Source organism: Thunnus maccoyii, chromosome 7, assembly GCF_910596095.1.
Source record: "Thunnus maccoyii chromosome 7, fThuMac1.1, whole genome shotgun sequence".
NCBI classification, from domain to species: domain Eukaryota; kingdom Metazoa; phylum Chordata; class Actinopteri; order Scombriformes; family Scombridae; genus Thunnus; species Thunnus maccoyii.
The window spans coordinates 12,653,865-12,681,199 of NC_056539.1; the positions used below are offsets into that span (position 1 = coordinate 12,653,865).

The 27,335-nt window shown below is 41.1% G+C and overlaps 1 protein-coding gene across 1 annotated transcript in view; it reads right to left on the reverse strand.

The window, feature by feature from the left end:
- The window catches only part of ell (elongation factor RNA polymerase II), a 39,240-nt gene that overhangs the window by 2,974 nt on the left and 8,931 nt on the right, over window positions 1-27,335 (reverse strand). Inside the window, exons 2-11 of the mRNA XM_042417386.1 lie at window positions 21,722-21,766; window positions 9,796-9,917; window positions 8,328-8,491; window positions 6,586-6,836; window positions 6,350-6,474; window positions 3,360-3,441; window positions 1,031-1,646; window positions 630-696; window positions 236-407; window positions 69-113 (exon numbers count right to left, since the gene is read on the reverse strand). Of these exons, the coding sequence (XP_042273320.1) occupies window positions 69-113; window positions 236-407; window positions 630-696; window positions 1,031-1,646; window positions 3,360-3,441; window positions 6,350-6,474; window positions 6,586-6,836; window positions 8,328-8,491; window positions 9,796-9,917; window positions 21,722-21,766 (1,689 nt within the window). The remainder of the gene's footprint in view (window positions 1-68; window positions 114-235; window positions 408-629; window positions 697-1,030; window positions 1,647-3,359; window positions 3,442-6,349; window positions 6,475-6,585; window positions 6,837-8,327; window positions 8,492-9,795; window positions 9,918-21,721; window positions 21,767-27,335) is intronic.

Here is a 27,335-nt window from a genome sequence, read left to right on the forward strand (position 1 = left end):
TCACAAAATGATTTATCACCTCAGTTACAGTTACACCATTTGAATCAGTTAAAATAGGAAAAACCTACCTTTTTTATTTTATGATACTCTTGAAGTATCTGATTGTGGATTGACTGTGAAGAGAAAACACACAAAGAACAATGGATATGAATAAAACTAATAATACCATACAGTATAATGAGCCAGTAAATTTTATGACTGAAATAATATTTTGTGTGTCCTTTAGGGAATCCACCTTGTACTTGTCCGTGCCTTGGTGGAGCTGCTTGAGCTCATTGTCGAGCACAGTGAACTGCCGGGTGATGCCCTCTATCCGAGCATGCAAACCCCGGTACTCACTGTACTCAGCGTTGAAATCGTTTTTATATCTCTGACGCTGCTCCTGAGAGTCAATCACTGTGTATTTCCTGGGAGGGAAATGAGAGAAAATGTTACTAAATTAAGTCACAAAGTAAACATACATGTCTGTACAGGCGCTTAGTTCAAGTGAGGGAGGAAAACAGTCATTAAAGGGAGACTCAATGACACAAACCAGTTAAATTAATCCAATGAAATAAGAAGAATTCAAACTTTCTTAGCTAGCAGCACAGCTGTAGCTCTGTTGAGACCTAAAATAATTAAATACTCACAATAAATAGTCTGCCACCTCAGGTGATGACGAAGGAATACTGGTACTGTTGCACATCCCATTCAGATCTGAAACAAGGTCGCACGGTTAGAAAATAACACTAATCTTTATATGTAGTCTTTGCTGTGTAAAACCTGCTGTGGAAGGCAACATCACAAAAAATATCATTCATCATAATTAGGTGTGTATTTGAGGTTAGTGAAGGCATAAAGCTGAACAGCAGGGGTCTCTGTTTAATCAGTGAGTCCCACACTAGTCACATGATGCATCACCTACTCACAGTGATGACTAACTGGTGTCCGTCCACATATGAAGTATTACTTTTATTCAGAAATCTTCTGTGATGCAAAAGCTGTGACAGTGAATTGAGCAAATAAAGATATTTCTGTGTGTCACTCTCACCTGTGCTTTTTTGTGGAATACTGTTGCTTTTGAGGTTTCCTGGGCTCATCTCACAGGCTCTATTAGGCTCAGGCACGCGCTCCTCACGACTCTTCCTCTCCTCCTTCTCCTGCTCCTTTTCTCTTGTCCTCTCCCTGTCTTTGGTCTTCTCCTTGTCTTTATGCTTTTTGGACTTCTTCTTGGACTTGTTGTTGGATGAAGGACTCTTGTCCCGATAAAGATTCAGACCTGTGTGTCCAGGGGATGACGTGCCGATGCTGGGCGCGCTGAGCATCGTTGGCCCCGAGAACAGTGAGGGAGGTTGACTGAGCCTCTCGGACACCACCGTTTCCTGAGAGTCGCAGTCGCGCCCGTTGTGGCTGGAGTCGTTGCTGACGTCCGACAGCGCTTCGAAAGGGCGAGGGATATCCAGCATAGGGAGCTGCTGGGAGCTGGACGTCATGGCGCCGTCTGATAGAGAAACTGCGACTCCTGCCTGCGCTCCACCTGCCTCTCCTCTCCCGTTGGAGGAGCTGAGCTTGCCATTAACTGGGGCTGTTGCAGCCTTGCTGGCGAGGTGTGATATCCTGGGCTTTTTGTTGGCGAGAGGGTCAATAAAGTCAGCAGCAGGCCGTTTCTGGCAGAAAAAAAAAAAGCAGTTTTAGTGTCAGAACCTAAAACACACTTCAGTATGAATTCAATTCACCTTAGAGTGAGCGAGGGGAAAACTTCAGTTCAGGTCAGAGCAAACAAAAATGGCCTGAGCTGTGGAGGACAAGGCAGTGCACAGAGGATTTAATATGGGCAGAGAGATGGAGGAAGCATCACAAAGAAACTGAGTATAAGAGAATCTGTATTTTATTTAGTAGCACTGAGACTATGATTACTGTGCTGTCTTTTCACAATACCAGGGATTACATTACAGACGAGCCCACATTAATGTCTCTGGGAGTGGCTGACCCAAACACCCTGTTGGCTGTACCAAATGGAGGATTTTGGAGTTCTGAAACAACAACGAGAACCAGTGTGGAGCTTCGTTTTGGCGTGCAAGGCTCTTCAGACCATTTCCACACTAAGCGCCCAAAAAACTGACAGCAACAGTCCCACTTCAGATAATGGCTGTAATGATTTTTTCTTTTTTAAACGAACAAAAAGACCTTTTGTGAAAGACCAGTATAAATGGAAAACTTTTTGAAAATGAAAATGCCAGTGTGAACGGAAACAGTTACCAGATTTATTCACCTCAGTGTGGACATAGCCATACCCTGGTTAGCCTTGCAGCGCTCCCTGATCCATCCCTCACCTATGTGAAGTTTACACACAGCTTTACCTGCGGTGCTCTTTTTTTTAATGCCACTGAAGCAAAAAAAGAGCCTGCTTGTGTGTTTGTATACTGTGTTTACTGAGGGAGGGAGCGGAAAGGAAGGGACATACAGTAGATGTCTGAGGGGAGAAGAACCTGAGAGGAAGGAGCTATTAATATAACAGAGCAGCTCCTCCTACCTCTACCTAATGGAAGTGTAAACAATGGGTACACTTGGGAGTCTGGACTGACCCAGGAGCAGGACAGGGAGTATGAAAAAATGAATTTGCGATGAGGAGGGTGAAAAGAGTTTCACTAAGAAGTCTATCATGGAGGATATTTGGTGTTTGGTGTAATAATAAAGCTTCAGCACTCATGCAGGAAGTATATGTTTGATGGAAGGCTCTTGAAGAGCTCACAGCCATTAGTAAGTCATATTGGGGAACTGGAACCAGTTCAGTAAACATGTAGTGCAAACGTGCTTCTGAAATTCACTGAGGAGACTGAGAGGAAACACAAATCAGTTTAAAGGGAGCCAGAGAATTTAGAAAAAAACTCTCCCTGGGAATAGCAGCAGACTGCAGGAACAACGCAATAGGCTGCAGTGTTTGGTAGGACTGTAGAGCAATTAAACCAATACAAATCTTTGACAAATAATGTGATTTGTGCAATGGCCCAACCATTTCTACTGGGTCAGCTGGAACAGTTAAAGGCAAACAAGCTTTGGTTAAAGATTAGCTAAGCACACTGTATTTACACTATTGAGTTAACAAGCAGTTTTGAGCAATAAAATAGCACAGTTTATATCCCCAGAAACATCAGGTTCTCTCAGAGTTTTTATATTTTCAAATAGCCAGAAATAAGAATAAATATACTCTGACATACGCGATAAAGCTTTCACAATATTGAAATATCTTTAAGAAAATATCCACCAGCAGCCAGCCGTATGACTTAAGTACAACTGGGAAAGAGAAAGCGGAGTAGCAGCTTGGAGAAAAGGAAGTGAGAAGAAGTGGGAGGCAGGCAGAAGAAGAACAGGAAGCTCACCTGAGATGGCGAGTTGCTGGCCAGCTCTTTGGGCGGGCTCTCTGGTGGAGGGGCAGAGCTGTTCTGGGTCTGGCACAGCTTTCTGTGAGAGTGAACATACACACACACACACACATAGACAAAAAAAAAAAAAAGGTTGATGTAATTTCTGTGGAATATGAACTTTGCATACCCTCATGACAGGGACAATATGTACCTGTTGAGGTCAACTCTGCAGGTCACAACTAGATTTGTTGATTGTTATTGTTACTTATTGGTAGTCTTAATGCTGCCAACTTGTTTGACCAGGCACTTGGAGACGACACCTCGTGGAATCTGTTAGAAAATTTATTTGCAGCCATCTATGCTCTTTGAGCTCCAAAATGCTCTATTCCAGAAAAAAATGACTCTCCTTCACAGATACAAACTGTGAAGCTGCCATTTCTTCAGTGACAAGCTAATTTTGGGATGTTAACCACAAGATACAACAGTTGCTTTGTGAAGATGAGTGGGTAGCTATGACAAACGAGCAAAAGAGGGGCTATTTGACACAGCAGCATGTACGCACACTTCATTTTGGAAGATTCAATCTTTAAATTTGTTCACAAGTTTTCTGCCAGTTTAACAGCCTACAGTGTTTAGTATATTGCAATTTAATTCACAATATTAATACCATAAACTGCTTCTTCTTTTAGAACATTAATACACAATCCTGCAGTATAATCTCACACACATTGCTGCATGTTTATTTAAGGATGAGCAATTTTGTCTGCTAGTTCAAGATAAGTGAGAAACTGACATTTCACAGTGACAAAGAGAAAAGTGAGAGAGAATATGGTGCAGCAGCTCACTTAGTGTATGGATGCTATTTGGGAGGTTTATCAGGCAATAAGCACACTACACAGTTGACTACATGGCTATTCGATGAGATCAGGGACATTTTGTATTTGCACTAGTCTTTCTCTGACCCCTCCATATGTGGCATGAGTAACAGCAGTATTCACACTTGTATTTAGATTTGTGAACTTGTGATCACATCAGCCAAGAACCATCTTAGTGCCAAGCGTGAACAGAGCCTGAGATCTATTATGATGCGCAAAACTGTGACCTCATTATGTACCAGACTAATCTGTCACAAAGCAGCGATGTCAAAACAAAAGAGACGTGCCAATACACAGCTCCTAACTAAACCTTTCCAACCAGTTATAACCAGCTCAGCCAAGATGATGTTAATTCTTAGCGTGCCAGCCAACTCATTGATTCTGTCTTTTTTTTTTTTTAAACATAACATATTCAATAGCAGTTAAGAATGAATTATTTCAGTCTGCCTGCTAGAACAGACAGCTCTCGCTCTGGTTTACTGATGCACTGAAATGCACTTACATGACATTTTGTTCTGACATGTAAAAGAGCACAAAGGAGCCACAGCTGATGACATTATCAGTAGGGGGCAGTTGAGTACACAGAGTCTTGTCAATGCCCCACCCTAGTTCAATCAGGGCGTGTGTGTTTGTGCGCGTGTGTGTCCGTGGTGGGGACAGTCAGATAGACAGGCAGAGGCTACAAGTGAGACAGCAGGCAGACCGATACGGCTGAACCTTGGACCGGTGCCACCTCACACACAGATCAGCATGTGCTGGAACACTGTTGCATCATGGGCGCTCCAGTCATGTTGCTGTGCTACTCCTGCGTGACTGACTGCAGAGGAGCTGGGGGGTGGAGGGGTGGGGGGGGGGAGTGTATTAGGTAGGAGGCATTGGTTGAGAGTCAGCTGATAAACTCACAAACAAAGCTCAAAGTGCGGTGAAAAGACAGGTACAAATAGGGTCAGGGTATGTGTGCAAATACATTCAAATACATACAAAACGGAAGCATGAACACACATACACAGACACACAGGAAATACACTGAACGATCAGCAGTGTTCTCTTGTGCAACTCAACTATGTCAGAAGCAGTCTTAACAAAAACTGGACATTCCAGGTAAGGGGGTATTTGTTGCAGGGTCATTGCACTGAATTGCATAATATCATACTAGTGTTTCTATTCTTTTGGTTGCTCAGTGTTAACCCTCCCGCTGCCCTTGCACCCCAGGTAAAAACTAGGCTCATCATAGAGGATAGGAGCTATTCTTGAGTCCACTACGTAAACACAAACTGAGCACTGAGCAGTGCTGCCTGGTCTATATATAGCTAGCTGGGAGCTCGCTTTTCCTTAGTGTCCCAGATCCTGAGAAACCAGATTTTTCCACTGGGAAGAAGGCCAGTAGCTCATGCTGTCAACAAACAGAACACTTATAAGAAATTCAGTGGGGAACAGGGAAATCTTCCTGGGGACACACAGAGACACCTGCTATTCTAACAAATGCAATAGTTATTTTACTTAGATATTACATAATTCTACAATGCTTTGTAGATCCACAGTTCTTACATACCGGAGCCATCACCCTGTGGTCTCACTATCGCCACAGAGAGTCAACATAAACAACAAAACAAGATGCTTTGCAGTTTCCAGTGTTATAAATCCATTCTCTTAAAAAGCCTGAGTTTTCTAATCCAAAATTTGAGGAAACTATGTTTATCAGAAGTGTGTCAAATATACAGAAGTGAAAAAAACAACAACAATAGTAACAACAAACAAAACTTCAGAAATGCAATCTGCTGCTATGAGCTCAGGAGCTTCAGCATCAGGCGGCCAGTATGTGACACCACCTAAAAGACCTAGTCAGTAACATTACAAAATATATTCCCATGACACTGACTCAAACCATCAGTGTGCAAAAAATGAGTTGATCATTTAGCTGACGACAACAAGACATGCACATAACACAAACCTAAAAAGGTCAATGTACATGCATTTATTGCAAAATATGCCACTTAACCGCTCCACATTTTTAAAATAACTTCTCAGCTGCTCTCAAGTTATCGCTGATGAGAATAACTGAACTTTACTGTTGTAAAAACAGTGCGATATGTAGGTTTCAAGTGAGAGAAATCCTCATTTCAAACCTACCTAAACAGGATTCTCTTGAGAAGCTGCTGGTCTCCTTCTGTGTATCCAGGCCAGTCTTTCTGAATTTCCTTATACAAAAAGTCCTTCAATGTGAAGGTGTTGTCTCTCCCATTCAGGTTTGCCACCTAGGAAATGAAAAAGAGCTACGAGTGAGTCTACTAGCCTCCAGAAGGGATAACTGCATAGTGAGGTCTAAGTGAGTGGACATATGATGGCAATAAGTGTGCATGTGTGACCTGTTGCAGGTGGCTGTCCAGGGAGTCCTTGTCTAATGGCGAGAGGCCATCTTTCTGCAACCTCAGGATCAGCTCAGGCTTCTTATAAGGCTTGAGGGCCAGCAGGTGTAAGAGGCGCTCTCGGAGCGGCCTGTGCTGAGTCGTGCTTTTCTTTAGCGTGCTGCTGGAGATGATGACAGGCCGAGATGTCCTCCGTGATGGGGCAACGTCTGAAAGGCCAGGTGCCGGTTTCCGGATCTGAACCTTCTTACCTATGGAGGAAGTGACGGGATAGTTTGACATTAGAGAAGTTGGATAAGGAATAGCCATGTAGATTTCTATCTCTTAGTAGTTTCTGTGTTAAAGAAAAAATGCTGATATCACTCAGATCATATTAAACTTCATTTTCTATTTGATATCTACATTTTCATTTATCTTACCAACTAGTTTTGTAGGGTTCCACTTCCTGTCATGTTTTTAGTAATTCAATGTTAATAATTACAGTGGGGGTGCGAGACAAAGGGGAAAATGTTGAGCTGAGATAGTCATGTAGCATGTAAATCCTTCTAAAGAATATTTTGATATTTTACCTTTCAGTTCAGATTCATGAGTTATGATGAGAATTTCAATTACGGGAGAATTTTGTGAACTATACTACAATCTATGTTTGAAACTAAAGCACTGGCATAAAACAAGACCTCGAGTCACTCTCTGCTGGCAGACGGTGCATGCTTGTTTTGTTAAGAGCAGAAAATAACTATAATCTCACAAAGAAATATATATCTTTCTATAAACATTTTTTAACTATGTGACTGATAATGGCTGGGAGAACTTGCAGATGACTCACAAAACATGTATTATGCACTGATCTTTACTGCTGCCACGTCCACCCGAACTCACCTTCCATTACAAACATCAGCTATTCTCCCCGCTGAGATGTCTTTTTTTTTTTCCAGGTGATTCAGATTTCAGATGAATCTTGTGTTGCCTCCTACTGAGACTGATTTGGTTCTGTTTGGTTCCACAGCACACATGGACTAAACATTTTTTTGACTCAGTGCTGAACAGTAAATAGGCTTACACTGAATTCCTTTCTTTGCAGGCAATGAGGCAAGATTGCTGTGGGTTTCTACTGCAACTCAACACGATGCATTTTATAGCACAGGTCAGAGACCAACACAAAAAAAAAAAAGTCAGGAAGTTGATATGTTATGCCAGGGGATGTTTCTGCCTCTGTGTGTTTTAACTACATTCATTGGGGTTAGCAAGAAAGAGGATTACTGTGTATGTGTTATATGTTTGACCACTGAGAAACAAACCACCATCAAATTCAATAAAGTCCTGGTTACAGATGAGGCATGCTGGCAGTGTGCTGGCCCTCTGCCATTCAGCCCCAGACCCAAACAACCTGTCTGGTCCAATGTGAACCCATTCACCAGCAGAGCAAGGCTACACAAACACATGAGCCATTTGGGTTTTTGCAGGGTATAGAAATTCTTCCAGTCCCTTCATGCCTGTTAACTCCCAACACCTTTATAATGTTTGAATGGAAATATTTCTTTCCAATCTATCTGAAGCCTAAATTACCAGTTAGAAAGCCACAAGAGAAATATTTCCAAATGGAGGATAAAAAAGTTTTAGGGCATCATGACAGGTGACGATTCAGCTTTATGAACTCCAGGTGGAAGTTCAACATCTGGATCAAAAGTAACTGACCAGTGCATGTTAGGTGGTCTTCGTATATCTGTACCAAGTCTCCTCACCTACATATCTCCCCCCAGGCTTGATGACAATGGCACTCCTACTGCGAGTCTCCTCCTCAACCTGGGCCATGCTTTCCCTGGCCTTTTGGTAGGAGTCGTCTGTGGCACATACTGTAATCTTGTCCTGGATTCCACCCAAACAATCCAGCTGAATGCTCCCTTCACTGCCAAAACAAAGAGGAAACGGTGAGAGAGGAAGACAGGCTTCAATAAGAGAAAAACTGAAACGAAAGAGAGAAGATGCTGCATGTTTAGTCTGTCAGTAATTTGAAATAGAAGGTGAACTAAAAGAAAGAAATGTCATGTTATATTCTAGAGGATACTACTATAAAGTACTGAACATAAATCCACCACTATAAAGTTAATTCAGAGCATTAACCTTAAATCTCTCAATATTTGTAATAACTGCGCATTCCTGCCCAGATGAGATCCATTAAACACCCTGAGGGTACAACTATTATTCTTTCAATTTCCATCCGACTGTGGGTTCCCACAGTACGAATCACTGCCGCATCAAATCCCATTCTTTCCTGACTTTACGGCTCTCTTTGATTCCCCTCCACTTTGATGAGCATTTGGCAGAAAATGAGATGGTGCTGGCGCAGTGAGTGGAAGCTCAGCTCCGTCATTTGGGTTTTAGATTGGAACTAAAGGTTGATTAGGATCCAGAGATGTGGATGAACTCCACCTGACCCATTTGTTAAAAATATTTTCAGAATAATGGGGTCAGAGACTTGACAGCTAGAGAGGGAGGAGATTCTTGTTGTTCCTCGTTCTGTTTTTCTACTTCCTTCCTTTTCAACACAGACATCTGGTCCTATTCATTTGATTCAGTCAGCACTTTTTGCATATTGCATTGTGGGATAGAGAAAGTGTGCAGAATGAGTTTAAGGGGGCATGCATAAAAGGTGATGGTCACACATCCAAAGCAGATTTTGTGTCTTCTTTTCTTGTCTTCTTCTGCAACTTTATCAACATTTGAAATAAGTTTTGATGCTTAATAAATCACTTTAGAAAAATATTGGAAGAATGATGGGGGAAAGGTCAGTTTTAAATCTTTTCATACCTGAAAATTAACAGGGGAAAGGAAAACATTTGCCACTTATTAAGGTCATTAACCTCAGATCTTTCTGTTTACTGCAATTTGGAGCCATATTTCCCAATGTGTTCATCAGGGGTGTCTGTAAAACATCTAACTGAGGGGCTTGCTGAATCACCTCAGCTCCAAACTATGTTAAACAAATAGCTCCTCTGTCTGGAAACACTCATTAAGTAACTTGAGTCCAAAGATGGTTGATTATTTACACAAAGCTCGAAGACAGTGAAGGCCTTGGTTCAAATGCTCACACCATTCTTATGCCCTTGACATTACAATTTGTGAATTTTTTTTTTTTTTTTTTGAAAGAGAAGAATTATTTGCAAAAAGAGAGGAGCGTGAAAGCGGAAGAGATGCTGCGTTTGGCCTCACCTGGTGATGTACTGCTGGATGCAGTCGAAGCTGCCCTGGGGGTTATCTCTGCCCACGTTTGACAGGTAGAAAGTAAACGTTTGCAGTTCATTGGAATTTTCTGACCGTGGTATTGAAATTTTCTGCAGATGACAAAGGAGAAACACATGAACACATGAAAATAATTATTTAGTTTCAAATTAACACAAAGAAAAGGGCTCACAATACCTACCTACTAAAAATCAGTTTATGTTTATGCTGTTTTCCAAGCTTTCATAAATGCATATCTATTTGATTATTATCTTTTTTAAGACCTATATATGATAAACATAATTCAGATACTTTCCAGACAAGCACTAAGAAATGACTAACTGCACTTCACACCCTATCTGTAAATGCAAACACTCATTTTTCTGTCTGATATCTTTGGTACTATAAACAAATGCCAGTGCTGTGCACCTTGAAACCCTGGCCCTGACTAGGCAAAGCTGTGAATAAGCTCCAGGCAGTTTCTTGCTGGCATCAAAAACACTGAAAACCTCACAAAACTAAAATTACCCTGACTAAATCCACTGCCTTCTCCTCTGCTAGCTTATCTCTACCAAGATAGACTACAGACTGCGGAGTGTTCCTAATTGTGTGCCAAACATGTGATTGGACGAACTGCAGGTAAATTACTGTAACATAAGCATGATAGGTATCTCTGCAGTCTCTGGCCTTCAACCCCCCCCTCTCATAGTTACCTTCATCCCACACTACAGGTGCTGTTTTCAAAAAACAACACAGGAAGTTGAGTTAACCACAGTCAGCTAATGCTGCTAGTACCTCCACAAAGCTCTAATCAGCAGCAATCTGCTGGACACTTTGTTTAAACAAAGGAAATAATTTAACAAGTGACAAATGGGATGCAGATTTGTGCTTTAAAATGCATTTTGCACTATTACAGTGAAGCAGGTTTTGGGTCAAAATGGTTAACATTTTAATGCAGTGCAAAGAAGCGTGTCAGTAATCTTCTTAGTGGGCAATTTGAAAGACGCAGCACAGAAAGCACCGAGTGACACTGCGACCACACATTGCCACATTTGAGTCTACATGTTTCCACCTAAAAATAGTTTTGTTAAAACCCTATCATTAAGATGTTAATTCAGGGGTGAATTTATTTGACAAGTCTTGAAGAGAAAAACTCCAGTTAAAGCAGTATAAGACAAGCAGGCAGAGGGTTGTGTTCTCAGGAGGGCCTGGCTGGGTGACCCCTGCTCAGCTCTGCTTTCCTGAGCATGAATTCAAATGGTGTCACAACCAAGAACTGTGCATTAAACTTCACCAGGGTAACAAAAGATAGTTGAAGTTACCAGATAGATGGTTTTAAATCCCTAGTGCAGGTCCTCTTGACCAGTGAGCAGCTCATTGCCAATGACCTAACCTAGATCAGGGGCTCAGCCTGTGACTCACTAGCTTCTTCTTCAGTGCCCGGGTTGACATGCGGTCAGACTTCAGGCAGCTCAGCTCTGTTTACCCAAGGCCTCAACACATGTGAAGGCTGCAGGTGGCCAACTATAAATAAATACAATGTCCTTTATTTGCCTTCCTGGAAGACCTGTGCTCTCAGTTATCCATAATAATCCACTCCAGTATAACATAACACACGCTGCCTCTGTTGCAGCCTACCTTATAGAGATAGGACAGTAACTGATACTTTTTAAAATAACAGGCTTTTTATTACTGTCACTATCACATTTACCAACAATGAACACAAGAGGAACTTCTTCTTATGAGCTGACCTACCTCAGAATATACTGCATGTTAAAGGTACCCTGTGGAGTTTTTGAACATTAGTAGTCAGGTGTGGGGAAAAATTTATTCTTAGATGCATCGCGATGTGAACGATTCTGCAGATACACAAATGTAAAAAAAAAAATCGATTTTCTAAATGTTAGTTAATAACGTGATGTTGACAGAATGAAAAAGGCGGAACTCAACTGTGAGGGCAGTGCAGCAACCAGACAGTCTACTGCACGCACATACTAGAGCTATCTTGTAATTCATCATCACAAAAGGTTGCAAGCATGTTTTGACTTAATGTCTAAATAATTACCTTTGCGAGGCCAATGTGAAGTATATTGTTAACTTTCTATGCCATCACCCAGAGACTAACGTTAGCGGAACAGAGCAGCGATCAGCAGTAACAAACAAGATCAACTGACCAACACACACTGCTGCATTAAACAACACAAACCGACTCTGGTGCGAAGAAAAGAACTCAGTGCTCGGTCTGTTTCACCTCAAAAACCCTGCGCCCACTCAGCGTCTTGTTAAATGAATATTCAAGAAGCCCCTTCCATGTTCTGTTCAGGGGTCCAGTCCCAAAAGGCACTGTACTCCCCTAATGCAGTCTCCTAAGCACAACCCCCCCATGCACACAAATGCACTTCTGTTGCCTCAGGTTTTAGCCCCCAGTTTGGATGCGTTAAATGTTTCTCAGGTGACCACAGCAAGTGTTCCCAATGTTTGTAACTTTTCCAGTGTCCCATTAAAGGTACCCTCAGTTAACTGTGTGAATATTGTAAATGTTCATCTCTGTTGAATTCAATAAACTGCATTTTGTATTCAAAACACTGCGAATCAAATAAATCAGGGTAGAGAGGTGATGCCGTTCCCCTCTGAAACATCAGAAGGACCCAACCCTTCCCCTTCAGTGCTGCAGGTCAGTAAGCTAGCAGGTCACCTCCCTCAATGGCGTGCATGTGCAACCTCTCAATGGGCAGATAAAACCGTTACCATGGGTTACTGGTAACAGTTCCCGGTCAGACCACCTCGTTTCCTCTCCATAATAAGTTGTAGGGGATGAGGCAGTGGCAGTACTGAGGGAGGAAATAAATACACCGGGAACAGAAGTTATGTTCATAAACACACCCTTCTTGCATGTCAGCTCTCCTCCGTTGGAGGGAACTGTTTACTGCACCAGGGATCCCTGAAAGAGAAGGTGTCTTTTCGCAAGGTGGTGTCAACGGATGCCTCCCTGAGGAGTTGCGGGGGCTCTGTGCAACGGTGCAGAAGTGAGAGGGGTCTGGACGTGCAATGCAAGCTTCACATCAACCACCTGAAGCTACTAGCGACTTTTTTAGCTCTAAAGCATTTTCATCCGGTTCTGACAGGTTAGCATGTTCTGATCAGGACAGACAACACAATGGTGGCTTCCTACACAAGCAAGCAAGGAGGGACCAGTTCGCTTCCCTTGTTAAAAACGGTCTCGCTCTACTGTGGTTACTGTGGTGCAGTATTCATTTTCTGTCTCTCAGAGTGACACATGTCCGAGGCCGCCTGAACCTCGGGGTTCAAATATCCACTGCCCCCTGTGCTTTTCCATAACGGACCACAACACGCCTCTGGCGCTAGCGCACCCATGGCCCAACATGCTCCTGTATGCACCTTCAGTAGAAATGATACTGCCTGTTCCGAAGAGGGTGCACCAGCAGAATATGTCCCTGATCCTGGTGGCCCCTCGGTGGCCACCAGGCTGCGGCTCCATGCCTACATGTTGAGAGGGCCAATTTAATAGCTAAAGGTCTGCCCCCAAGTGTGGTGGCAACGATCCAAAGTGTGAAGGCATCATCCACTAGAGGCCTATATGCCTATAAATGGTGGACGTTTGAGCAGTGGTGTCAGGAACAAATTGTACTCCCATTTCAGTGCTCTATTGTGGATGTTTTTATGTTCCTTCAGGAGCTGCTGGATAAGGGTCTCTCTTTTTCTAAGATTAAGGTCTATTTGGCAGCAGTATCTGCCTGTCATGTTGGCTTTGATGGAGTGGCGCCAGGCGCTCACCCTCTTGCCGTACGTTTCTTAAAGGGAGTCCACTGTGGTCAAATCCAGCGTCCCCTCATGGGATTTAGCTTTGGTGCTTGAGGCTCAAATGGTTCCCCATTTGAGCCCACTGAGTCTACAGATATGAAATTTCTTTCATACAAAACTGCACCGTTTCTTGCTTTGACCTCTATAAAGCAGGTGGGCGACCTTCATGTTTTATCTGTGCATCCCTCCTGTACCTCGTTCACTTTGGATGGCTCTAAAGTTACATTGCACCTGAATGTGGCGTATTATCCCTCTAGCCTATAGCTATATGGCTTTTGAGCTCTGGAGCTTTTCTCCCCTCTCCTTTTGCCTCCGAGGAGCAGAGGAGGTTGCATTCCCTGTGTCCTATGCGTGTGCTGTGCACCTCCATAGACCGCACTCTGAGTGTGCGTTTATGTGACCAGTTGTTTGTCTGTTTTGCTAATCCAGCCAGGGGCAAAGCCCTGTCTAAACAGCGGCTTTCTCACTGGATTGTGGAGGCTATCTCCCCGGCTTACAGCAGCAGAGGTCTTCCGCTGCCTCATGGTGTGAGGGCACATTTGACCAGGGGCATGGCAACATCATGGGTTTTGTTTAAAGGGGTATCTGTGAGTGATATCTGTGCTGCAGCCAGTTGGTCATCCTCGCTCACTTTTGTTTGGTTTTACCATTTGGATGTGACAGCCCCTTCAGTGGCTCATTCTGTCCTTTCTGCTGGGTCTCTGATGCACTGGAGTGCTGGAGGTTTGACTCCGGTTCAGTGGCTGATCTGCAGGGTGTGAATACATATCCCTTACTATATGTGTTGTACCTCGTTCCTCTCTTTCAGGGAACAGGTGGTCATAACATTTTGTTCTGCAAATGTTCTATGAGGAAGGAAATGCATTCAGCATGTTTTGTCAGGCTTCAGGAACACACACTGCATTTTGAATGTAAACATAATTTTTGTTTGTTTACAAAAAAGAAAAAAAAAACTCCACAGGGCAGCTTTAACATTTTAAGCTCTGAATATTCTTGCTCTTTACTTTTACTGCTGTTCCCATCTCTGCTCCCTTGCAACACACCTAAACAGCACCTTTTGCCAAGTCCCATATCATGTTTGTCAACCAGCCAACGCTGCACCTGCTAGCAACAGGAAAATAGTTCTGGACAGCCAAGTCACATCACCGTTACCCACATATTCACTTATGTCTCTGCCATTAAAATGTGAAATACAGCAAAAAAAAGGAAAAACACCAGAGAAAGAAATCCCCTGTCACATGCATGTAATATGCAGATTATTTAAAATGATTTGAGGCTCATGGAGCAATTTAGTGTTGGTTGCACGAGGGTGTCCATTAGCAGCTATGCAGCTATATATTACTGAATATGATATTGTCATTTGAGTCCATGAAATGTATGTAACATATGTGGGAAGAGGAACAACTGATACAAGCTGTACTATGCCATGGTGTTGAAAAACATCTAAATGTATGTTCTTGCAGAAACGAAGATGAATCCAGAGATGATTAAGAGGCAGATGAACTGACTGAAAGGCGAGGCACAGTGGAGTGACTCAGTTGACTCACTGACTCACATTGTAGAGGATGAAAAAGTGAGAAGAGAAAGAAGCTCCTCCACACCAAATGGCTCTCAGGCTCCAGTTAAAAAAACTGAAATCACAAGTATGTTTGATTCTGATGTGTGATGTGTATGTATGATTTTGATGTTTCTAACATGGATCCACACTATGTTTGCAATTTTTAGCTGCCTCCTCTTCAATTAAAAACCTCTTTTAAAAATCTGTTTAACTTTCAAATTACAAACCTTGCAACACTGTCTGTTGAAAGCCTTTTATCAAACCTTTGAGAGTTTTACCCTGCTGTTGCCACTAAATCTAGACAAAACAGAGCAATGAAAGAAACAGAAGAGATTACTTAAATACTGGATGAAGGGCAGGACTGACAGTGCAACACACCCTCTCTACAATAAACAATCTTCTTTGTACAGCTTTTTCTATTGGTGCAAGTGGATTTTAAACAGGCTGTCCAACCACCCTCTCCTAATTCTGCCTGCAGCTATACTCATCTTCTCATTCTGCGAGGCATCTAGCAAACAATGCCTCTTTTCAGGTTGGGGTCGTTAGAGAGGACCGACCCCCACACAGTTCCTCTAGTACTCTCTCCAAGGCCAGAGGAGAGAAAAGGAGCAAAGAGAGAGAGAAAACAAATCAGGCAGACAGAGATAGGACCCATGACACACAAAGACGACATCAAAGATTTAGTGCTGACAGTTCAAATGCTTTGCTTCCGGTTTCTGCTTTGTTTTTCTGCTATAAGTTACGGGTGAACACACTGCAAAGACTACGGCCAGTGGCCAGATGATCTTGACATGTAAGATCTGATTCTACAGAAAAGGAAATAACTAGTGAGCAACATGCATTTGAAATCTCAAAAACATCGTGGAAAGACAACAAAAGCTTACTTTTTTCACTCCACTGTAAATATGCGTACACCATCTAATCATATGCTTGGAATACAACTTGAGGAAATGCATGTGATAAATTGTAGCTGGCGGTAAAATATAGTTTCGCTTTGCTTTGTACTGACTTTGTTAGTCTGGTTTATGAAAGATGAAAAGAAAAAGTGAGATGAAAAATAAGGAGAAACCAAGCAAAAGGGCGACACTGCTGATTTGTTCCTCTCTCTCACTGACTGATGCCGATTCAACATGCTCAATCGGCCAAATAGCTGTGGATAAGGGTCCACTAATGTCAGTGGTGCCTGTTAGAGAGCAAAATCTATGGTTGATGTTTAGCCACATATGTTCGATAATGGCCCAACGATGTCGGGCGGACGGGAGAGGGACATGAGTGAATAGGAAAGTCATAAAGTGGCTGTACCTGGGACATCACCAGACTACCCTACCAAGAAAATTCAATATAATTATTCTTTTTAATTCTAAAATTTCCCTTTTTTCCTTTATTCATTCCTTTTCCTTCCTCTCCCTATTTATTTTTAATTAATTAAGTTACTTGTTGTTATTATTATCATCCTGTTTTTTTTTAAATCATTTTTTTCTTTACGCTTAAAACCACTTGCCCCAATTGCTTCCCTACACACACACACACACACACACACACACACACACACACACACACAGGAATCCTGTACAACACATTGCCCAACAACTTCCCTAATACAAATATTCTATATCATAAGTACTAACATTTGTTTTTTTCTTGTCTTTTGTTACAGCTGTACTTCCTCAATGCCTGTTTTGTCTTGTCACGTGAATCCTGTCATGTCATCTATTGTATTACGTTCTGGCTTATCTTGTAACATTCGTTTTGTCTCATCTGACTAAATAAAAAAACAACAAAAAAAAACAAACAATGGCCCAACAGCCAACTGTTGCCCTGGTTTGTAAAGAGAATGAGACAGACCAGCAGAGAGCAAGTTCAGGGAGACAGATAGAGTCTAAAGTATAGAACATCTCCATACACTGTATGATTGTCACAATACCAGAATTTTAAACTTGAACACAATACTAGTATAAAAAAAAAAAAAACGATACCTCTTTTGACATCATGGCAAAAAGAAAAAAAAAAAAAAGTCTCTAATTTTTTTCATTTTTTTTAAATCAAATTTGCGATGGTTAACTCCACATGACCCACCGGTCACGTGGTGGGTTTGTTGCTGGAGAGAATGACGTTACAGCCACAGGTTGAGGACCAGTTGATTTTCTTCCCTGTTGTTTCATCTGTACAGCTTTGGGATGAAAATCTGATTGCAGATCTGTTTTTTTTTTATAGCTTTGGTACTTTCGATACTATTGAATTAATAATTAATGGAGAATGTATTGTTTTAAACACGTGGTGTCGAAAAAGTATCAAAGTATCAATACTTTGACAACCTTAATACACTGATTGCCAGTTATGCAGCATTAAAAACTAGAAATACCACCTCATGGTTGTATGCCTCCACCAACCAGTCAAGTTACAATTTACATCCATGTCTGTCTTTGAAGGAATTAAATAAAAAAGGTATTAAGTGTATTTTCTGGCAAAATGGAAGTTATCACTATATTGACATGTATGACCACAGTGAATAATTTCCAGTGAGAAACATGTTGTCTTCACTTAGAGACTATTTGGATATAAAATGTCATTACTTCATCATTTTATCCTATTAGATATTTGTGTTAAGGATTTATACGCTAATTATGACAAAGTTTGAGTTATGGCCAAAAGCATATTGTGTGGTCACACAGACCTTGACCTCTGACCTTTGACCACCAAATTCTAATCAGTTCATCCTTCAGTCCAAGTGGACGTTTGCCCCAGATGTAACGAAATTCCCTCCAGGCGTTCCTGAGATAACATGTTCACGATAATGGGACAGACGGACGGACAGACGGATGGACGGACGGACAGACGGACAACCCGAAAACATAATGCCTCAGGCCACAGCTGTCGCTGGTGCAGAGGCATAAAAACATAGAAACGTGTCTGCCACACTCAAAAATGCTCAAACTGCACATAATGACAGACTGTTCAAAGTCAACAGCCTCAATGAAATGTGCAGGAGAAAACCTGAGAGCGTGAATACAGGCATCAACATCCATTGTCTGGGTTTTCATGCATCATACATGTTTGATGAAGCCAACATACGTGTTTTATTTAGCCACTTCATCTCTAAGGCCAAGCCTGTCTAGAAAAATACCTCACATCTTTCATCTGTTTTCAGACCTTGAATTCTTCCCTTTTCAAGGTGGAAGAAATACTGGTGTGTGTGTGCGCACTTCATCTATAGCAGATGAATGAATATGAGTGAATGAATATGGGATCTCACTGTGACAGCCGGCCATCTGCTATGTAATTTAGCCACTTCTGACTAGCATTCCGATCTCAACAGTGGCAGATTTTCCACCAAGGTGAGCCTGCTGCATTACTAAAATGCAGGCACTACTTTACTATTTCAGCACACTAAAACAACAGATTATAAACATCAGGTACAGTGTGCAAACAAGACTCCACAAGTCACATATGCATGTACTACACGTATGTATAAGCATGTGTTCCCGACACATTTTGATGCATGTATAAAGAAAGAGATTTAAAGCCAGTTAATGACTGAACTCTCCGCAACGTTTCTTGAAAAAGGCTAGGCAAGGGTGCCTATCTATTGAAATATCTGGCAATAAAGACATAGGTAACCTCCACAAGCACACCTGTTGGTACAGAGATTCTTAGAAAAATGTGAAGTGAATGAAAAATACTTGATGATACAGCGTAAAGTGAAAAAGTGACAGTGGGATGGCAGCCTTAAGTGGATCACTCCTGGATGACTGTGGTTTTGGTGAAAGAGTGGCACTCATGGGATTTTGTCCAATCTCAATAAAGCTCATTAAGTTTAAAGAACAACGCTTGATGCAAAGTGACAGTCTAGCTTGAATAATTACTGTTCTATGTAAATGTAAACATCGTAGATCGTAAACAAAAAACAGAAAGAACTGAACTATGCCGACTATTATATCCAATATCTTACAGCCAAATTATTCAAGACAAACAAACAGTGAATAAAACCATGAATGTTGACCAAATCTGCAAGGCTGCTGCTGCCGCCTGAGGTCTATTTATGAGTGTTTGGAAAACCAAGTGTTTTGAGAGCTTGGAATGCATTCAGTGGATTCCCTGAGCAACACTTCTCACCTTAAAAATATATTTAAATCAAGCTGTGTGAGAGAGTGTGTGTGTGTATATTACACAGCAGTATGGGGAGTATGAATTGTGAAGACTGAGACTGACAATGCAGGTGTTGTACTACACATAATGTGTGTGCAGCTGTCTGTAAACAGTCTTCGCTTGTTATCAGTGTTCCTTGAACATGAGCGCCTAGTTTTAGAATAAATTGCACCTGTAGGTTTCATTGTAAATCACTCGCTGTTTAATTTATTTCCTCCTGTATTCTCAACTTTTATGCGTTTCAATAAATGGGGATGTGCACTATGTCGATTACAGAATTGACATGAAGGAGAAACAATATAATGGGCACAGCTCTGTTCTTGCTGCGTCATAAATCATTTTTATTTTAATCAATTTCAAAAATTTTCTTCCATTCTAACAAGAAAACAGATGTTTTAGTACATTTATTTTGTTTTTGTAGTTTTGGCCATCTTATTGTTGCTGCGTGTTAACATTTTATTCATCAGGCAAACTGTTGAAATCTGGGGATGTGGCAACTCTAAAGCTTTACCAGGAAGCGCAATTGGGTAAACAACGCAATAATCATCCTCAGCTAAGTGGGAACATTTGCAGAAGTTTAGATGCTGAAACTTGTAGCAGTGCAGCAGGAAGCAATTCATTAACAATGAATGATTCTTCTACACCAAGGACCCATATTCAAACTGCATTTCTCAATATTGCACAAACGTGTGTGTTTTCTATCGCATTTCATGACCTACGATAACCTGGTGTCCGACCCCTTTACACAAGACAAGTGAATAGGATGCAGAGCAGGCAGTGTGTGTGTGTGTGTGTGTGTGTGTGTGTGTGTGTGTGTGTGTGTGTGTGTGTGTGTGTGTGTGTGTGTGTGTGTGTGTGTGAAAGCAAAGGTGGGAGGGAAGGATTAAGAAAGATGTATAGCTGTAGCAAATGTATGTATAGAGATGCTAAAAATCCTGCTATTGTATGCATTGTAACCATGGTGAAAAATATACCCACAACCAACCTATCATAAACATTTAAGAAATAGATAGATAGCAAATCTTTGGACACAAGGCAAGTCATTAAAATGTACCAGTCCACTGGATGTTATACCTAACTGCAACTTGCATGAACAGAAATACATGTAGACTGACTATGCAAGTCAGGTGGTTCAACAATGGGCAGGCTCACACATGCAAACCTTGCCTTTTGCCCATGCAGGAAACAGTTTGCTTATGCAGAGAATGCTTGTGAGCATGAGAATGTTTATTGTCTTCATGGGGGACAGTTAATTGCCAATATAGGGAACACTGGCACCAATGTGCGAGTTTTGTCATTATCATGAACAAGCAGGTACCAGCTGCAGAAAGAGGCACGGTTTCCTCCATTGTAGGATATAAAAACAATTCAGTCTTTTCCATTGCTACTTATTTTCTTTCTTCACTTGGTCTGCATTTATTTACTTGCTTCTGTTGCAGCAAAGAGGGAGGTAGGGGTAACTTTAGATTTGTTTATTGTATCCATTATGATCAGTGTTGTTCATACTGCTGAGACTAGAAGTCATTTGGTTAACACTCGAGCAGCTAGTGTCACCAACAAGTTATCAGCAACACAGATCTGCTTTTGGTCTGATCTACGATAGTTTCCAAGAGAACATTTGAAAAGTTACTTAACAGTATCAGTAACAGTAGAGAGGTCTCAGAGAGGCTGGTGCATTAAGATCAAATTTCAACATCAGCCAAGGTTCCTATTATGAACAGGAACATGAGTCTACTGATAAGAAACGAGGCTTTTACAAAGGATACGAACATATGCCGTCTGCGATCTTTATACATTACATCTGACACAGCAGAGCTTCCTTTTGAAATTTATGGTGTAGTGAGAAGTTATGAGGAATAAGACAGCGAACATGACATTTTAAGTGTATGTCTCAAAGTGTTCTTCCTGCCATGCAAGAGATGTTGTGGGGCCTAGTTGTCATTTGGCACACTTGCTGTACGAGGCAAAGCAAAATAAACCAGATGTTGTGGCCGGTAGAGGGAGAGGCTGGGAAACATGTGTCTGAGCAGGTCTCACTGACAGTAGTGCATTAGGATTAGGTGATACTGACACAGCACAAGACACATATGGTAAAAAATACATCATCATATTCAGGTCAGCTATAGCAGCATCTTTCTTGCTTCTCTCTATGGCAGAAACTGTGGGGGGGGGGGGGGGCTTGCTTGCCATGTTGGCCTTATCACATGTCTTGTTTGAGAGCGTGTGTGTATCAAAGCTTCAAAATGCTCTCTTGAGTATTTGAACTGCGTTGCATGTCATGATAAATGTAAATTTATGTCTGGCACTGACACCTGAATGTTGAGATGCTTGTCAGCGACTAACCATAAGATTTGGGGAGCAGTGGGGGGGGGGGGAGAAAAACGTTCTTACCCCTTGGTTTCCATTAAATCTGATCAGTGGTCGTGATGACAGGACCTATAAAAAAGACAAATAACAGCATTTTAATAATTTCATCATTTTCACAGTAAACATAGTAAAAATATTTCAGATAAGATTTCATGTATTGAAATGGTTTTCTGTATTAGCTTTACATCATTTAATCAGAAAAAAGCAATGGACATACTAATAATTTCTGCAAGCATCATATTAGCTTTTGAGGCATGCAACAAGTGCTGCAATATCAATTCATAAATGGTGACGGGTTAAATGCACTGTAATTTATTTTTAGTTCGTTGACCAAGCATCAAGGTCCTACATAAAACCAGTTTAACAAAGGCTGAGAGAGAGATTTACATAAAACCATTGGTGTCATGGAACCCTTAGCCACAAACAAACCATAATTTTTCTATAATTTTCTATTCAAACCTATGAGATTAAAATTTCAAATTTGCATTAGCTCAGTTCACATCATGAAGAGAAATACTCCCTTGTTTCAGTGCTGTGTATACGCTGTTTCCACAGGCAGAGTTTACAACCATTAACCATTAACTTTCATCATCATATATCAAAGTCTAAATTCAACTTATACTTCCTCTTCAAGAGACGTCATTAGAACCGATAATAGTCATATTTATTTGATAAAAATCTTTGATCTGAAATTTAGATACAGTATATCTGATTCATTCCCATTTCTTTACACATATTACATTGTAATAATGACACATATGTTAACTGAGCAATACCATTTTCCCTGCTAGGGTAAACTTTTTATCTTGCCATTGCTCTACTCATTAAATCTAAAAAAAATCCAACTTCTGCAATGCAGGGCTATCAACTCCAAGTATATTTTTCTCTCAGACCAAAACAATTAGCATGCCTGACAAAAGCAGGGGAGGCAGAAAAACAGAAATGACAGAAATGACTGTGATTGTGTGTGTTGTTGTCCAGTAAGCCAGTCATCCAATAGCTGGAGCTCACCACTGACATTTTTCAAATATTTACAGCCACACAAGCCCCCGAATAAGGCAATAATGTGAAGGAGAAATGCAGTATTGGAGTCATTATGACAAAATTGCTGTGGTTAAACATGTTAATGGTTAACATGTCTTCCATAACACTTCCATAAATTCATAGGGATCTGTTATTTTGACATGAAGAGATACTGTTGTTGATCAGTGTCCAAAAACCTTAATCCAATGTGATTAAAGTTTAGGGTTGAACAAGGGTAATGTAGCCTATTTTACAGAATAAAATACAATATACAGGATAATAACCTCCAGCAGGTCAAGTCAGATGCGAGTTTCAGAGATGCAGAAAAGAGGAATGGCAAAACAGGGCTTCCATTTCACTTTCTGTTGGGTTCAGCTTTGTCAGTATCAGATCCTGTCTTTCTGAATACTCTATCATTTGATTTCTTTTAACTCAACATTAAGTTTCAGTTTCAACATTTCCTGTGGAGTAAATCAAAAGAGAAAGCTTTCGTTCCTCGAGGCAAAAGATTCTACACTCAGGCGAGCAACACAGACTTTTTAAAACTTAGAGCATTTTGTTGCCTAATGAGGTAACCAGAACAAACCAAATGGTCAACAGTGGTCTGATTGTGGGTGACTGAAGCAACTGGACAAATAAAACAGTTCCACTTTTGAGCTGTATCTATTATTAAGTGAGGCTAGTGCTAATGCTAAGACCAGAGTCGAGGCAAAGTCAACCTTTACATGCAACTAGGGATTATGTGAGGTCAAACTCCTCGTGCTGAGTGTAATTTGTTTTCAGAAACAATGTTTATTAGGACATGTGACCAACAAGCTGGCATTTTACCAACAGTAGGAACTGAATGTTTATGAAGACCAAAAAGAGGAAGTCCCTTTAGCTTTTCCTCCTTGGTACTGCTTCAGCGGATCAAATGTGATTAAGTGAGAGAGCTACAAGTTCAAGGGAGGGCAAACCTATTAAAGACACAACATGCTTTGTATTCCTGCCTGATCCTGACCCAGAGATATGAAGCATGCATATAAAGACTGCTGAGCTTCTGTCCTCTGTGTAGCTTCATTTATACCAAACCTACAGTTTTTTAGCTTAAAGTCACAGTTTTTGATGTGACTTCTACCAAACTAGCAGAAGCCATATGGGTCGCATTTAAATATGAGCTCAGTATCAATAAAAAGGTATTATCTAATGGATTGGTACTCGATATTTAAAGCCCTTTGATTACTGTAACCCATTGTGCTGACAAAAATGATTCATTATGCACCGTGAAAACATTGTGACCTTACACTGATGTGAGTGAATGTGTGGAGTGCCACAAAGACATAGCAGCCAGCAGTTTGTAATAAAGATATCCACACTGATCGGTAACGTCAGCGAGTGAAGTGACTGAGCCACCGGGTTAAAGTAGGCACATTTTGACTTGTAATTTGGCGACTTTACACAGATGTAACACGCCTCTGTGGCACTGCTGTTGGGTGAAAACTGCATTTGAGCAAAGGAATTTTATTTATGTCATGGGATGTAGGGAGGTTATGCACTAACATTGTGAGCTTTGGAGGCTGCAGAAATGTCTGCTTCACCAGACACAACAGAAACAACAGACAAACCCTCTATTACATGATTTATTTGCATTTATGGTGTAACAGCTTAGACGCAAATGCTGAATTCTGATGAATTATTACACAATCTGAAGAAGTAGCATTACACACAAACTCACTTACTCATCAATTGATCCACTTCCCTACATGTAAGAAAGTAGTAAAAAGTTTCAATGAATACTATACTGTTACTAATACTTCTACTGCCACTACTGCTTCCATTACTAGACAACACTGGTCTGGCCAAAATCATTGCGGCGGCTTCAAAAATTTGGGAAATTATTCAATTTGTTTTCAACTAATTTTCATATTTAGTACAAACATATCCAAGCTTTAGATCTGAGGTTGAGTGAGTTGGTAGTTTGTTGGGATTGTTCATGATTCGGTTTACAGGCCTAAGTAATGACAATGACCCTCTAGATTACAGAGTTCAGAATGACACAAACACTGTCAAGTTAGTCATTTGATTCCCTCCGTGGCTACTCATACTACAGATGTGTTCTCTCATAGTACTGCAAAAGCATTTACATCAAATTGTGAGCCAAATTGTATTTTTAGCAATGCTAGCACCATGGCTCTAGGGATGGTAATGTCACTCTGTTGGTCTGTGGGTCGGTACACCACTTTGGTCCAGACTGAAATATCTTAACAACTATTGGATGGGTTGCAATTAAATTTTGTACAGACACTCCATGGTCCTCAAGAGGAGAAGCCCACTGATTTCGATCCCAACTTTTCCTGTAGCGCCACCAGCATGTACGCGTTTTCAGAATAATGCAGTAAGCTGTGATGGTGGGGGCATGTTGTTGAGGTGAGTTGACACAATGAAATACGAGACAAGGAGCACAGTAATGGATTTATACGTTTAAAAAGGTAACACTTAGACAGGATTTTACAACAGCCGAAAGTTATCACAGCGGCAACGGTTCTATCTTTCATCATGACTATCATGAGGTAAACAGTAGAAATGTGGCATTCACATTATACAAAGTAATCTGCCAGGAATGTGTACTTGCGTGTATGCAACTGGTCAAAAGTTGATCCTGGTTCAACTTTTTTGCCGGAGCCCACAGTGTTGGCACCCCTGTTGCATCTACATCTGCTTTTTTTCCACGCAGGACTAAAGTCATTGTGAGTATAGAGCCGCTAGCGTGACAGTAGACTTTAGTCTTGTTGTATGAAGACATGACTGACTGCCATCGTTCTGCATGGCATCAGAGATTGAAGAGAGATAGTGAATTCACCTCGTCTAACCCTTTTAGGCCTAAACAAATCCAATTAGAAGTCAGAGGAAGTAAGCTACTGTTTCATATCTTGACAACAGAAAAAGTTTGTTTCACTTTTTCCTGTGCTCTGAACACTCAGCGCCTATCCAGGAACACCAGACCTTTCATGGAGTCACACTCCCTGGTCTAACCCTGCAATGTTTAACACAGCACCAGTTTTAGCACTCCCAAACCCTCCCCTTCCCCCATCCCAGCACTGCTAACATAGTGCTACCCTCAGCCTGTTCATTTGAATGGGCTGCTGACATGTCACTATTCTCTGGGGCCTGAGCCCAGAATGTTCCACAGAGCTAACCTAAGGGACAGAGTACGGGTCCTGACCATGGATCGATGACAAGGCCGTGGATGTTCCCACACACTGCCAACGAGCTACAGAATGGGGGATCAGCTGGACACAGCATGGACTTGCAGCCAAGCAGCCCGTGATAAAACTGAACTGATGACAATGTTCAACATAAAAGCCTGGCTTCTGACTGTACTTTTCCTTGTAGTATTGATAAAGCTAATAGCAGTAAAAAAGAACAGCAAGATGGACTTCAACAAATATGTGCACAGAATCTACAACTAGTGCTTCAAGTTCATCAAACATTAATGTAATAATGAATTTAACAGCTCCTCTAGGTATAAAAAGGATTTTAAAATAGGTTTCAAATCTAAATCAAGTAAAGCCTGAATTCAGCTTGTATCAATTCACCTTGACTACTAGACTTTTAGACATATTTTACAAAAATAACAAAACTTGCTCAGGTATATCAAGCGAGTAAAACCGTTTTTAAGAATTTTCAGCTAGGCCACAACCTCACTGAAACCTTATAGAAAATAAGTCCACAGCTCTCAACTGACCCATTAACAATAAATGACAAGAGGCTATATTGCAGCAATGGTACATGTTTTAATTCACTATTTAAAACATGCAAAATATACATATTAGGAGTTTTTTATAGAAAAAACTAAGCACAATTCATGGCAAATGACCAGCTTCTTAATACAGATTATATAGACTGGCTTACTGCAAATTAGCCTATATCCTAAACACACATATGTGTAAATCCCTACTTGGTCTCTGCCAAAGGATTTCTTTGTTTTGTAGTAAATGCACACAGGAATAGCAATGTCTAAATCCCAATGGATATAACTGTGGCACCCAAATTGTCAGGTGTCTAGTTGCATCACTGTCACACTGGAGAGATGTTCCACCTGTCTAGGATTTCAAAGGTGAAAAGAGCACTTTGTGCCATGCACTCTGCAAGGGTGAAATGGTACTGGGTGTCCCTACTCTCTTAATACTCAGTGTGCATGCATCATTGCAGAGTGTGCCCTGTGTGTGAAACGTGGTGTGCCAGTCTACTCCTTTAAAATAGCTGTGACAGAAGGGTGTCAGATGAGTGTTTGAAGTAACACGCTTGCTCATAGGCTTAATTGGGCCTACTTGTAGGTCTTTTACTGTAACTGGCTCTTCATTGCCATAAAGAAACCCTTTGAAGCTTTTAAGCTTGTTTTCCATTTGATTAATGCTGAGCTACGTTTGATCTTGTGCTTGAAATGTTTGCGCAAGTTTCTTATGTGTGCACCTTCTTAGTTCAAGGGGGAGGATCAGCACATGTACAGTCCAACAGTTTCATGTTACGCACATTACACTCACTAAGAATCTCATAATGATATATCAGCTGATATTAATTTTCTATATACAACCCCAGACATAAATGAACATTTTCCTTTTCTTTTATACAACTG